At 38.7% G+C, this 15,294-nt stretch overlaps 1 protein-coding gene across 1 annotated transcript in view; it reads right to left on the minus strand.

Annotated features, from left to right (window-relative positions):
• COL3A1 (collagen type III alpha 1 chain) overlaps positions 1–11,582 on the minus strand; it is a 48,632-nt gene extending 37,050 nt beyond the window's left edge. The window contains exon 1 of the mRNA XM_014259072.2: positions 11,366–11,582. Coding sequence (XP_014114547.1) covers positions 11,366–11,444 — 79 coding nt within the window. The 5' untranslated portion in view covers positions 11,445–11,582. The remainder of the gene's footprint in view (positions 1–11,365) is intronic.
• Between the last annotated feature and the right edge of the window lie 3,712 nt (positions 11,583–15,294).

The raw sequence follows: 15,294 nt of genomic DNA on the forward strand, positions 1-15,294 counted from the left end.
GAAAAAAGCAGGCCTGCACTGGTACAAACAAGTGCTTGCATTTTAGACAACTCATTTCTTGTTCCCTTCATTCATCTTTATATGCTACAAATGCCACAACCTTTCTGCAGCCTTTAAAAAGTTTTAGAAATATCAGGATTAGAACATATCCTAAGCATATTTGTTACCAAGTAAAACACAAAAGGCCTCTATTTCCCCTGCACATTCTTGGATTTTTTTCTAATCTTTCAAAGTGTGATTTAAAACCTCTAATTTTTCTGCTTTATCTTCAGAGGCCTGTTCTTCTCAAAAGGTGATGTGGTCTAAAGCAGCTGATTCTGTCACTCTGTGACTCAACACATGCTGACACCCTGCAATGGTGTTCTTCATACAACTTCCAAAGCTCACCCTGCCACAGCAGTACAAGGAAATAGTGACCAGAGATATCTCATCAGAGATACTGTTACACAACAGCCTCACTGCTTCAGCTGGTGTCTGGCATGAGAAACTGTGGCAAAAGAACTCACTTGTTTCCAAACTGCTAATAAAGCAAACAAAGTGCAAGGAGATTTCTTTGCTGTTTTAGTTGGGGAGGGCTAGTTTTTGGCAGAACTGTCATTTCAAGCTGAGTCATACAAGAGGCAGGATAAAGCAGACTGCTCTGTATCTATCACCTTACTTCTTGGGGTTGTCCAGAGAAATATTGATTGTCTGTTCCTGAACTCATAAAAGTAATTTTGAGGAAAAACTTCTGCTGGATTCAAGAGATAGTTATACCCCTTTTGTTTTTAGCTATTCCTTGACAATATCATGGGCCAAATTGCTTTTTGCATGGGAGGAAGATATTGCTGAATGACCATCTGTATGGAGATGTTACTCTGGGATTTCTTCTCCAGTGTCCCCCTCTCAACAGGCTGATTCTGTGGCTCAATTATATTTATGCTTCTGTCTTTTTAGTAGAGATCAACTTCTTTTTGCCATAAGCTGCAAGAATATAAGAATTATATTCTTATATTAAGAATTCAGATAATTCCTCCCTGATTAAGAGTAATCACTGTCTGATCAGAACCTCCCTTTATTTTACTGGACTTCTAATCAGACCTAAAAAATATTAACTTCTAATAATTTTGGTGGTATTTGAAGCTCTTCAGTGCCTGACAGATCAAATCTTCTACTGAGGGTAACATTAGCATTAGAGCAGGATACAAAGTAAGATGTTTCATCATAATTCAGTGCACACAATGCCATTTGGAGGGACCATTGCATCATACTTAAGCTAGTCTTCATTATTGGTAAAATGCCTATGAGATTTTTCCATCCCCTCTGTTCTTACATTACAGTATTTTTTGGCACATCACCTTTTGTGCCATGTGGTGTCATGCTAAAAATAAGCAACAGGCTGCAGGAACTTCATTTGTGGCTATTTAGTTGTAGTGCTGGCATATATTCTAATACTACTCTGCAGTAATATGATTTTAATGTGCTTCTTATCTTTAGAGTGAGTGATACCAAATTCTTGCATAAAGACTTGTGTCTTAAACTAAGTGAAAATGGATATGAATTCAAGTTCTAATATGATTTAATTGATTTATTAGTTTCTTTAAGCATGCGTCCTGCTCATTCCTTGGGCAGTCAATGAAGACTTCTAGAGTCAGAATCCAAGTGTCAAGGTAAAGTTTGGAACACTTGACCACTTCCAATTGCATTCCATAAGAAGCTGGCCTAACATATTTCTAAATAATAGAAATAGTTCAAGCTTAACATTACTAGGATCAATTAAGGGGGAAAAATACTAAAATACCACACAAGATTTTGGCAAATGTTAAAAAAAAAAAAAAAATCACCCCCAAGGTGTAGCTGAAAGACATACTTCTGCATTCCTGATTTTAGCTACAACTAAGGAGAGTTTATAACACTTGAGGGTTCTTTGAGACATTTTTTGCAGTAGCTCTGTCCTGGGAAGAATAAATAAAAAGCTGGAAAAGTCATTGTGCTGAGATTTCCCAGACTTTACAACCACTCTGACAGATCCAAAACATCGTGAAAGAGAGGTTCAGCTTTTGGTCTGATAAGAGAATGGGAACAAATGGAAATTGATAATTGTTAAAGCTTGGTCTACATAGAACCTCATTTAAAACATTGAGCTATAACTACTGAATTAATGATGCTTTGAGCTTCTGGCATGATAAAACCTAAACACTGTGTGGGGAAAAATGTATGACTTTTGTTTTGCATTGTCTAAATTTGTAATTAAAACAATTTTTGGCAGGTAATTAAAATTTCAAGTGGGACATGATCCTTTCTTTCCCTTCAGCTCTGTGAGAGGGCTAACAGATTTATGCAATGCTGTTTCTGTGGTTTGCCTTGGAAGAGATCAGCCTGATTCAATGCTTCTCTCCTGAGGCTGAAGCAGATGGGAAATGTTACAATGGCAGTATAATACATGTGGTAATATCATTTATATTTTCAGATACCTTGGACAAAGTCACCCCAATATAACTCCACATCCATAATGATTTTACATCTGAGATGAGTAAAGCAGCAGGGGGGCAAATTCTACACTGGCCTAAGTCCCTGCACAATTTTATTGGTTTCCCTGTAATTTCAGTAGTTGGAAGTAAATGAAGGATTTGGTTCTTGCATTTCATTTTCCAGCGAAGGATTAAAGTGCTCTGGCATACTGTCTAAAGAAAAGAATCATATCTTTGGCTGCCAATAAATTAAGGGTATTTGTAATTCAGAAGGTTGTGGTGGGGTTCTGAATGCATGGAGCATCATTAACCTAGTTTCATCTGCAAAACAGTTTGTATTCATTCATTCCTTATTCCAGTTTGTACTAATTCACCCCACATCCATTTTGGACAGTTTGTTGGATATGGATGGCAGTATTTGAAATTCTTCTTAATCTGCCTCATAGAGGATATTAAATGGCTATTTGTACACTGGATACAACACTCTTATTGTCAAACTCCTAGGGCTACTAAAGTAAGTATTGTGAGGGTTTTCTCAGGGTACCAAAGACAAGTTAATTTTGGAGACACTTTTAAATATCAAGTTCTATGTCTGGCTATTTTTCAAGCACAAAGACCTATGGATCTTCCTAACTAATTCCCTTGTGATGTGAAAATTCACACTTTTGGTGCAATGAAGAGCCTGGAAGCAGAGAGCTAGCTTTATACTAATATCAGAGGTCAGCAGCCTCGCTACTGAAGTGGCTGCCTGAGTCCTGGCACACATTTAGCTCTCCCTATTCTGTGCAGCAACAACCCCAGCTGGCACAGGGTGAGAATAAACAGCACCACATAGCCCAGGAGGGCTGGAACATCTGCAGCAGACACAACCCCATCCAGCACAGTTTATCTGTTTCAGCCCTTACAAGGTATGAGTGGAAGAGCTGGAGCCAGAGAACACCTGAAAAATGAAAAGGCCCTGTACAATTCACTTTTTTTTTGTTCTTCACTGAAAGACATTTACAGAAATCTTTCTCTCTTCAGCTGCTCTGAAATAATCAGTTGGACTTTAAAACCTCTCTTCTTTCTCCCCCCCCACTCCTCCATATTAATGCTATTCTGTTCATACAAAAAAAGAGGGAGCTACAAAGAGGACCACCCTGCCAACAGCTAAGCCACCAACAGCCTTAGAATATTGTGCAAAGAATCTTCAAAATGTCTGAGCAGATTTCAATTACTCTTTTCAAAGATTTTCAATTCCCACTACACAGCCCATTGTTTGCTTTCACTAGGACATTCTTCTCTTAAACAGCTGGCACGAAATGACTACTGCTCTGCAGGGAAACAAGCAAGCACCATACAGTAGATTTAAAGACAAAAAGAGAGAAGATGTAGGTTGTTGTTTTTTTTTTTTTTAAAAAGAGGCTCTCATGAACATAAAAGTGTTTTCCAAGAAAATATGAATCTTATTTTTGCTGCTTATAGCTGAAGGAAAGCATGGGGGATGTAGTTTTTTCTCCTTTGATGCTCAGCATGTCTATTACAGTGAACATCAAAGGAACAATGAGCAATGCTTCCCATATTTCCCATTAACTCTGTTCAGAAGAGCAATTATTTCTGTCTCGTCTATTTGAAAAGAAAGATGCAATTTTTTTCTTGCTTATTTTCCTGTAAGAAAATGGAAATAAGGAAAAGAGAGGAAGCAGCACAAAGGGAAAGAAGAGAGAGAAAAAGATGTTTGCTGCAGACAGTCTTCTAATGCACTGACTGGTCACTGGGTGTGAACAGCAGGGAGCTTCAGTGGGAACTGAATATGTCCGGGAGTTTTCCAAGAACTGCCAGAGCTGAATTGCTGTGAGAAGTATTTTCCAGACACAGATCATCCTTTCATATCTACTGCTGCAAACCGTGCCCGGGATGTTCCTGTGATTCTGCTGCCCTTCGCTGCTCTGGAGTTGGGAATGAAGAGGTGCCTGAAGCTGCCCTAGCAGCCCAAGAAAGGTTTGCACTCAGGAGGAAAGGTTTCACCTGACGAGAGAGCAGAGGTGTCTGTGCCACCCTCCAGGGTGGGATGCACAGTGACTTGAAAGAAATCCAGCAGCAGACAGGGATGTGTCTCCAGTGGCTGTGGACAGCTTTGCGTTTTGCTGAAGGCCAAACTCTGCTAAAGTCTTAAAACTATAAGTCACATCCCTCATTTCTTGACTGTAATTAGTGTGCTCATTTAGCTGTGGGAGAAGGCCTAGGCTTTCAAAACAACACATTTAGCCTTGAAATATATGTATTTTCATTACACTCACATTCTTTCTGTTCAAAGTCCTGTGCATGCTTTCTCCTCCCTGGCAGACATATCTTCATGAAGTACTTGTGTGAATCAAAGTAAGACAAAAAGGTGCAGATATTGTTAAAGGAGGAACCATTTTCATTCTCATTCTGCTAGTTCATGTTTAAATGAAGGGTTTGATGTAAGTGGGGGGAAATGGAAGTAGTCTCTGAGCTAATCTGAAAGGAATCTCCTCTGCTAAACTAAACAAAGCCAGAAGTCCCAGAGCTGAAGTTTATTCAAACTAAAGCCAACAAACGGTTGTTGTTGGAGGGGGTTATATCATGTTTTCCATTGTCATGTTGACATGAAACAGGCAGAGGCTTCCACTTTGCAAATTCAGAGACAAGATTGCCCCTGAAGTGAAAATAAATAAAGAGAAGCAGTGGCTGGAAGTAGGTTAAGTTTCCTCAAATCAAAATTCAAAGAACCCTTCCTATGAAAGAGAAGATGAAAAAAAGTAATGACTACTTGAAACTATAAATGAAAAATATTATGTACTATATTGCTGTGTGAAAGATGAGCTACTCTGCAGCCATTGGTGGATCTCATTGCTCCTTGCACACTTCCAGCATTAAGACAGAGTCAGCAGACCTCTCCCTCTCTCTTGTACTTACAGAAGAGACTTTCTGATTCCTGTAATTCATAATTTTTTACTGCCTGTGGAGATTGCTTCTTGATTAACCATAGCAGGAATGCAAGGGTTAATATTTGAACTTTTTTTACACAGTCTCAAAGTCATGTGAGAAATATTAATAGCATGGTCACCATATATAAATACATAAATCTTATTTACCTGAAGCAAAATCTGACAGTGTTGGATGGAGAAAATTCAGGAAATTCTGTGGGAATTCCTTAGAGATTTTTCCAGTGACAAAACACCTCTTGTCAGGGAAGCCAAAGAGAGGACAGAAAGGAAAGCTTCTCAAACCCTGTGCATCAAAAGATTCAATGGAAGAAAGAAAATCCCTAGAGAAGCAGCTGTCCTGCAGCAGTCACCAAGGCTGTGGGAAGCCACCAGCAGCAAGCCACTGCACAGGACCTCTGCCACAGGGAGGCCACTGCCATGACAAGCATGGCCCCAGAGAGCCAGCCCTCCAGGAGGAACCCACAGCATCCCCTGGGCTGCAGACAGGCAGCACACTGAGGGTCAGGGGCTGCAGCATTCTCTGCACCCAGCCACACTGCCCTCAACAACCTGACCTGAAGATACACAAGTAAAATAACATTTCTTGTACCCCTCCTGGAGCAGGAATCACATCTGTGCCCAGTTCCTCTTCTGTACAAGGTGTATAACTGTGGATATGTAGAAGGAGGGATAGGCTGGTAAATTATTGCAGCAGGTGACACTAAAAGTTTTATGCTGTTTAGGGTTGAAGGTTATTTATCATCTGCCTAAAGCCAAAATCAGAATTTCTCAAAATGAGAGACAATTGGCGGTAGATACTGAGCTCTAAACCATGTTAAAGTCTTGTAATCTACAATTTTCCAGGCTACAACATGGAAAATGAGCTAACAGTAGTAATGTTGAATCAGAACAGATTTTATTATACCTTTCTATAGTCTGTTTTATTTTTTTGGGTGCTGGCAATAATAAACTGAACTGTGCTCCATCATATCAAACTGCAATGATGTAGGACTCTAATCCAGTTACTTTAAGACCATAAGAACCCCTATTTGTTAACAATATATTAACATTTGTTAATATGTCTTTGCTATTGCCAACAATTTCCCTTTTCTTAACTGAGATCTTTTGCCCAATTTCTTAAACAAGCATGACTAAAGGATGGCATAATCTGGAGTATTAATGGTATGACCATTGCATTAATATCTAATTCTGCAAGCTTTGAGAAGTTATTACCCCAAACCAACAAATTAAGTCTTGCAAATCTTACAGCAGCTGTGGCTTGTGCTCTTCAGCAGACTAGGAACCTACCACAGAAACATCAAGGGCAATACGGTGCTCCAGGTGCCCTCTAGCCTGGGAAAGTGCACTTTGTTACTGTTTGCCCTTCATGGTAGGCTGAACCTTTCAACTCTGAAGAGGTTGCTTTTAACCCCAAATGCTAAATGCTGCTCTGCATTATTCCTGTTACCAGCCCTTTGCATGCTGTCCCTATTAGGGGTCAGGTATGTCCCATTTTCTGCAGATTTCTGTTTAAAACTATGTGTGAACAACTTAGCACATAACTCGGACAATGACTAATGGAACAGTGTCAATCTGGTTTCTCAGCAGCCTGTGGAACAAAAAAGGGATAGTAATTCCCTCCTTTCTTTTTCTTGAGTTGCATTAATTACAACTCTCCCCCACCTGTTATGTAAGGCTGGCATCAGGAGAGTTTTCAAGTGACACCTGGCTGCCTATTTCAAACCTCAACACCTTGGCAGAAGCTGGAAGAGGAAATAGGATCCGCTTGTAATCTGCAGCACTAAGAGGAGAGCAAACGTAATGACTCTGACTGAGGCATCAACAGTGAGGTTTGTGCCAGCAACAACACCCTTCTACATCTGCCTCTTTCCCCTGCAATAAGGCAGTGAATATTTCCAGCTCCAACTCTTCTTTCAGAAAAATCAGTCTGTGTAGATTTGGTGATTTGGTCTCTAGTCAAAAACAAATCTGGAAAATAATAAAAATGTTATATAATAGTCTAATTTTCCTAAGGCTAATCTGTTCCAGGGATGTGTGATATAAAATGTGTTTATGAAATTTGTCATATTTCCAAGAACATATATATAATGTTTAGAGTGGGTGGATTCCCCAGGCTTTCATTTAGCATGATTTTTCCAGACCAGAAAGGAATGTTTCAATTTTCCTAAGTATAACCTTGTCTCCCCGTGTGCTTGGTAAAAAATAGTTAGGAAAAATGGAAGGAGAGGAGTAGACCCCTGATATTTCATTACTTCACATAGTCCAGGTTATTTACAATAGTTAATTATCTCTTGGCACACAGACGTGCATCATCTGGTTTTACTGTCAGAGCTCTGGAGGGGAACTTTCCTGTGTTACCAAAACCTTTAAGCAGAGATAGTTCTGACTGTTGTTAGCATTAGCCTTAAACTGGAAATTTATCAACAAAGAGCACAAGTGTGCAGTATTCCATACAGCTAACTGCTAAACATGACAGTCTGGCAGTCTCACAAATAAACCATATCTGTGCAGTATCCATCCACTTCACATGCTATCTAATCCTTCCCAGTTAATAAAAAAAGAAAGCAAAATGGCTAAATCAGCTGTTTACAAGTTTTCCTAAAATATCACTCTTTTCTCAGGGATCAGAAGTTGGTGCTTAGCAGGAAAAGTCATTTGTATGCTGCCTCTTGAAGCCTACATGTAATGGTTGTAGATAATTTTAAAACTGCAATTTGCAACTGAAAGTAATATGAAAGGTCAATAAGTCTTGTCAGAGAGACTTTAGCATTCAGCCATTACCTCAGAAATGAGTTTCCTGACCAAACATCCAAGATAATACTTGCATTACAAGGAAAATACTAAATTACCTTAGAGCAAAAAATTATTTGGAATAATAATGAAGGGTTTCTGGCACTGCTGTCACACTGCTTTCAGAGCAATAGTTTTCCTAATGACTTCAGTAAAGTTCCTCAAGGACTGGGGTGTACCTAAGAGATGTGTCCAGCTCTGGCTGACTGAGGTGTCCTTTAAGCATCACAAATACATCTGAGACAAGCACAAATCCACCTGACTTCCCTTTTGGTGCTGATGTGAGGGTGCTGTGGAAACTACCAAACACCTCCAGTCTGTCTAGCTAACACTTATGCTGTCTTGTGGAAGTAGCTGTCATGATTGCCTCTATAAACTCAAGATAAAAGGGATGAATGCAGGCTGCAATGCTTAGCAAATGCTTTCACAGGTTGTGCTTGCTGGGTGGAGAATGGATTTCTTTCCTAAAGAAGCATTCTAATATCTTACACTTCTGAGTAGTTTAATATGCAGGATGTAAAGGTGCCTCCGAAGGGGGGAACCGAAGATACATTGCTGGAATCTGAATCATTTGTCATGTCCAAAGTGCTGGCTTTGTGTCCTGTCAGCCATCAGGGGACATCTTATCTTGGACATAGACAGGGCTTGAAAGCCCTGACACACATCAGAAAATCTGGATTGTGTCAAGGTGGTTTCGTCTCCAGGCTGAAAACTCCCTGGTGGGTTACAAGGACATACAGCTTTTGGTCATGAAACTCAGAACATTCCTTGTTGCATGGTATCCGGATCCCAAACTCTAGAAGAGGTTTAGCCTGAGGCTGTAATGAAATCTCCATTCCAAGATATTACAGCAAGACAAAGATACACATAGCCCAAGGGTACATCTGACTACCCTAAACTCCGTGTATACTGAGCAGTTTCCTTAATATCTTGCCAAGTCTTGTCTCCTGGCAGGCTTTCCCAAGGAAAATTTTATATTGACTTACATTTGATACTAACCATATAAACATTTTTCTTGACAAGAGAGAGCATTTCAGCATGTCTGGAAATTCTCTTTTCAGTTGTGGAAAATTTGGTTTCCCAGTTCATTCCCTGCCCTGCACATGAATTAGTGATACAAATAATCAACTCCTTCTATTACTGTTTTCTGTGAGAAAACCATATTCAAATGTGTGGAAAGAAACATTCCAAGGCGAGGAGAGAATCCAATTTTTTAAGGGATAAATAGTGATTTATCAGTCTCTCTGTGTAACCTTATCCCTGTAAATAGTATGGAAGTTAGCCCAGTAAGGAAATGTTACAACACCATGAAACAGGAATGTGGCAAAGAAATGAGAATACTCACTCACACTTCATTTGTGTATTGTTCTTCTACCCAAAATTTACCATTTATTGAGTCAAATATATGTTGCACCTCAGAAATGTACAGAAATGACTAGAGTGAGGGAAGGAGACCTGGCACTCAGGAGGGGTTTGTTTATGGAGAGAAATAAAATTGATGTTCCTTCTCTTTATATTGGATGGTCTCTTAGTGCTTATCCCTCTGATGATGTTCCTTCTCTTTATATTGGATGGTCTCTTAGTGCTTACCCCTCTGATGGCAGACACAGGTATATAAAAGAACACTTACTGCATGTTAAATTTAAACAATATATATATTGTCTGCTGCTGTAAGCAGAGAAAACACACAGCTCTCATTTGCTCAAATTTTGTAATCACTGCATTTTATAATATTTACTGAAGATTATTGGAGAGAGAGTTTGTATAGGGCAAAGCAGAAACAGAAAAGGATCAGTTCACGGTAAATTCTGTTTGCTCTCTACAGAATATCTTTATATGCATTGGTTGGGGTTTTTTTTAATAGACACTTAGGCTTAGGCTGGGTCTGTGCTAGGTGAGGGAGGCTGGTGCTGCAGAGCCTGTTGCCTGATTTGCTCATGCACAGATATTTCTGAGGTCCAAGTGCTCAGTTCCAACAGGCTGCTCCTGGTGGACTCTCACTCACCCCTTGGCAGATGTGTCCAGGTATGGAGAGGCAGATGGGTTTACCATGGACTGGCTCAAGGAATCATTTTCATGATGTGTCATACAGAGTAGTGTAGGGTGTGATTTTAAAGGCATTTGGCTTTCCTTTACAGCGCTACAGTTTCTTTGGCTGCTGCTTATCGAGTTAATTGTAAGGTTATTCCTTGCCTCTCTGTAGGAATAAAGAAATAAATTGCTGATCTTTCACATTTACGGGAGAGAAAATTGTTTTATCTTAAGGAAGGTCTGGTTTACAATATCTGGCAAGCAGGAACTGAGCACATCCAAAAAAGGTCAGCTGTACTTGTGGAATGACATCTGTTTAACTTAAATACTCATACCACACTTATCTTCACTCTAAGCTGAATTCTTGTATACAAAGTACTTCTCTCCCCTCGAATTCCATGTTCACTTGGTTTTTGGTGTTCTTGCTCTCTGTAAACATGGACCCACACACTTGCATGGACTTTTACATACCATCAACTGCTAATCAGTCTCGTGAGGGGCTGAAAGAGCCTGCAGATTCCTGATTCAAACTATCACAGCTAAGGGAATTCATTTACTCTCCTGTTCTATGCCAAAGTAAAAATTCTGTAAGCTGACATATTTTCATATATCACTCTTAAAAACTCCTTCAACAAAACCATTCAGAATTTTAAGGCTTTTTTTTTCTGCACATAAACTGCTGAAAGAAACCCCTACGCTGCCGGTGTAACACAAACAAATACAAAGGAGGACTCCAAATAAAATAGCTGGAAGCAAAGACTTATTCCTTGTGACAAAGAGCTTCCAGGCAGCACGGAACTAACAGTTAAAATGTTATTCCAAGAGTTAAAAGAAATAGCTTAGAACTTCTCCAGTGTCTGTAGCAGGAAAACAAGTAAGAACAAGAACAAATGCAGCCAAGGCAGACAGCACTGTACAGTCCATCTAACTTTAAAGAAAGCAAAGCAAAGAGAAACCTTTGGGATGATACTGCAAATCCCTGCAGCTTTCAGCTTCACCATTAAATATCTAACTGCTGAATTAGTGAAGGAAAAGTGTTCTGGTGAGATTCGTGCATATACACTTCTTACAAGCTACTAAAATTATTGGTAAAAATAAAAATAAAATAAAAACATGAAATCATAAGAAGCTTGAATTACTCACCGACTTGTTGTGCCAAAATAACTGAGGGTTGAAACACGGCAAGAATGAGCAAAGTTACTTTTTGCACAAAGCTCATCATGTCTAAATATTAGACATGAGACTCTCTGTGCAAAAATAAAAATGGGGGGGGGAAAGAAAAAAATCTATTCAAAATAGCAACATCGGTTGTTCCCTGCCCTTCCAGCACCGGGCCATGTACAGAACTCAGCCACAAGCATTCCCCAGCTTTGGCCTTAAATAGGAAAAAAATTGGCTTACTTTTCTTTTCCACCCCCTTTACTGAAACATGAGAAGAAGACCCATCCCCTAACAGTAAATGAATGATTAATATTTCTCTTGGCTTTACAGAAGACTAAAGTCAACTAAACAAGATACATAGCACATCTGGAACTTTTGTGTGCATACGAAATGCATGCTGACACTGTATATGAACAGTTAGTGTGAACTCCATGTGACATAAATACATGTGGAAAAAAAAAAACCATGCCAAAACCCCTGGGGTAAAGCATTTTTTCATGTTAATTAGAAGTCAATGGGGAAAACCCAAAGAGGATTTTTAATCTGTAGTGCTCTCTAACAAAGATAAAAGGTATGTAGTGATGTAGCTGCACAGACTGAAAGAATACCAGAAGTGGAGGAGCAAACCTGGGTATTTCTGCTGATGAGCAGAATTAATGAAAAGAAGGACCGATCACACTTTTATTCCAGTGCTTTTCTCACCATTTCCACCTCAAAGTGTGATTTTCTGGTACCTGGGGACAAAGCAAATATTAAAAAATTATGAAGAGAACAAGATTGCAAATCACAAGCATCAATCTCTTAAATTAAATCTTTTCATGTAATTCATTTTGATGCTGTCATTACATTTGAAAGGAATGCAGAACATTTTTCTTGTCTGTTTGCTCCTCAACCAAGAGGGTAGAGAGGACAAAAAAAAAAGTAAAGAAGTCTTGAGACTATTAATGCCTTTTAAACCTAGTTATTTCTTTATTCCACACAAAACTTTACTGAGAATAAGATCAGAACACACAAACTTGTTTTCCAAATCAGATGAGCAGATTTTTGAGCAGATTTTGTTATTAATCTAGTTTTGCTGGGAATGTAGCGTCAAGAGACCCCAAAGTGAATGCAGAAAGCTGTCACAGTGGACATCTCTGCTAAAACAATGATCAAACCAATTGCTGCTCTCAGTCAATCAACCTGATCCAGGTTATGTCCTGCAGAAGTGCTCATTCATTTGTTCTCAAGTGTTGCTGAGATTACAGAGACCCAGGGAATCATCCCTCCTCTCAATAATTCGTGACTGCCATGAACTGTCATCCAAAAAAGGGCCCTGTATCTTTGTATGCATCACAAAATAAGAACAGCCTGAAGGTTAATCTAGTAGGTATTGGCTCTCATTTCAAAATCTATTTGACTGAAATAAATTTGCACTTAAACTGAAACACTCTCTTCCTCTGGGGTCACCTGAGGTGGAGTAGGTTGAAGCAAGTATGAAGGGGTCTTAAGTAATTTGATGTCCCTTTTAACATATCCTGAGTGTCTCTTCTGTGTCTAAAATATTTAGAAGGTATGAATACCTCGATACATTCCAAAGAAATCACACACCACATTTTTCCCTGAATCTCTCAATATTCCATGCTATCTCTGTTTCATTGGCAGAGCTATTTCCTGCAGGTTTGGGTTTTCATATCCAGGATCATATCACTTAACAGGTTAGGTTATTTGATTTATAGTGTTCAAATAGCTACAATCAACTCATAACCAGTTCCTGTTGAGCCATCCTAGGACATAAATAAACAGGCTTCAAATTTTTATGCAAGGGCCTATAAGGTTTTTTCCTCTTCTGTAGTCATGCTCTGAACATAAGATAGAACAAAAAATAAATCCAAGAACCTGGATTTGTTTGTCTCTCTTCAATAAAAATGTACCAACAGAACAAACCCTGGACAAAATCCATTCTCAGCTATGGAAAGAGAATGATACTGCATTATCAAGATTGCACGCAGGTTGATTTTCTGTAACAATGCCTACATATTTATCACAATAATTGTTTAATTTTTATGAAGCCTAATGACTTACTTGGTAAGTGCTCATATTTGAGGAAAAAAGAATAATTCTTTCAAGATCTTTGAGTTAAAGACAATTTCACATAGAATTCTACAAATTTTTAGCTTGTTTGACCATAATAAACATTTTTCTAAATTTCTTAAATCTAACCTTTAAAAAAAATATAACACCCTTGGTGACTCCCTTATTTTCACTAATGTTCACTTTCAATTTTTACACTAAAACATTTGTCTGAGTAAAATTTATATTCTAACTCTTCTAGATTGCCCACCTTAGATATTATGCTATTCTATAGATAGATTATGAACCCAAATTTATCTATAACACCTACTATTTGCCACAGGCATGGGAGTATCAATATGTGTGCTTGAATTTGTACAGAAATGAATCCTGGGGTTTCTGTATAGAAGCATAAACCACATCTCTTGATGATTACATCCCATAATAACAATAACGCTTCCTTGGGTTCTGCAGTGAATTTGCTGTGGGTCAAGGAAAAACGCACAGCAGTGTTCAGCTAAATTAAAATTCCTCATCAGTGCTACCTTTGAATAATAGTGATTGTAGAATTGATTTTATAATTCTAGTGTAAAACTCTCAGGCAATTGCCACTTACTGTCACATGTCAATGCCTTTTGAGTGGCATTCACCATTTTACTTACGTGGTCTGAAGAGGCTGTGCAACATTCCTTGAAAATCCTCTGCACACTTTCTGTTCAAGGTCAGCCTTTTCACATCTTCTGCACAGAAACATTCCCCCTATAAAATAGGTTCTTGAGTCTTGCAGGCAATTTTGGATTATTTAGTAGATAGCTCTTGCTTAATACTCACCTTCCTAGGGATGCAATGTCTTGGCATCTGGACTAAACTGGAAAAGGTACTCATATCAAAATTGGTGCACCTTTGATGGAGGAACCTGAAACAATTGCATGTAAAAGTTATTGAATGTATTTGTGGTCTACAGTAGATACCATAAAAGACGTGTAGATCAAAACTGTTGACTACCTCTCCATCAGATGCTGGAATTTTAATTCAATCTGGGATTCTCTGTGCCTGTTTGATATTGTGGTTAGTGACATTCTGCCTAAGACAAATGACAGACTTGCTTTTATATATTTATCAGGTGACCTCTGGTCCACCCCACCAAAAACCCAGTCCTTAAGTAAATTATATAAGTGTTGCCTTAAAAGTTCCCAAAGTTCTGTCCTGTAGAATCAGCTGGCAAATATTCCTTGTTTCTGAGAGCTTAATCTGAACTAAGAATCTTCAAATTTTGCTATTGCAATTACTTCTATGCCAGCAACAAGATAGTTCTTTTGTTCTATGTGGATTTTAATGATAGTAAAAAATCCCCAAATTTTAAAAGGAGTGTACAGTTTCACAGAAATAAAGCACTATGAATAGTGCAAATAATGACAGAAAGCACAGTGGGGGAAAGAACCTACAAGAAAAACTGAATCTGGAGCCACTAAACAAAGAAAACCCCAAAACACAGCCACGTACTTCTCAACCATTCCTGTTTGTGAGCTAGAAGCAATGCAAACTGTGACTGATGCCCCAACAGACAATTATAGGAATAAGGGCAGCCAAAGCAATGAAATGGTTTCATGCTTCTCCCATCTTTCAATTTTCACTGAAATTTTATCCTAAGACAATGGGAAATCAGGTTTTGAGACCCAACCTCTTGTTCACATGTGCTCTTTTTTAAGCTTTGTACATTCTCGAGGTTTCCACAAACTAAAATTCTCTTTTTTTCCAAAGTCTTGTGCAGATTAAATAAAATCCTTCATCTGAGTCATGTTGTGAACTAACTGTGTTACAGCACAGCTGTGGAGGCTCTTAAGGCAGAGCCAACATTA

The sequence above is a fragment of the Pseudopodoces humilis genome, chromosome 8, assembly GCF_049639895.1.
Source record: "Pseudopodoces humilis isolate 2021_Gansu_Grassland_sample_001 chromosome 8, ASM4963989v1, whole genome shotgun sequence".
Classification (NCBI taxonomy): domain Eukaryota; kingdom Metazoa; phylum Chordata; class Aves; order Passeriformes; family Paridae; genus Pseudopodoces; species Pseudopodoces humilis.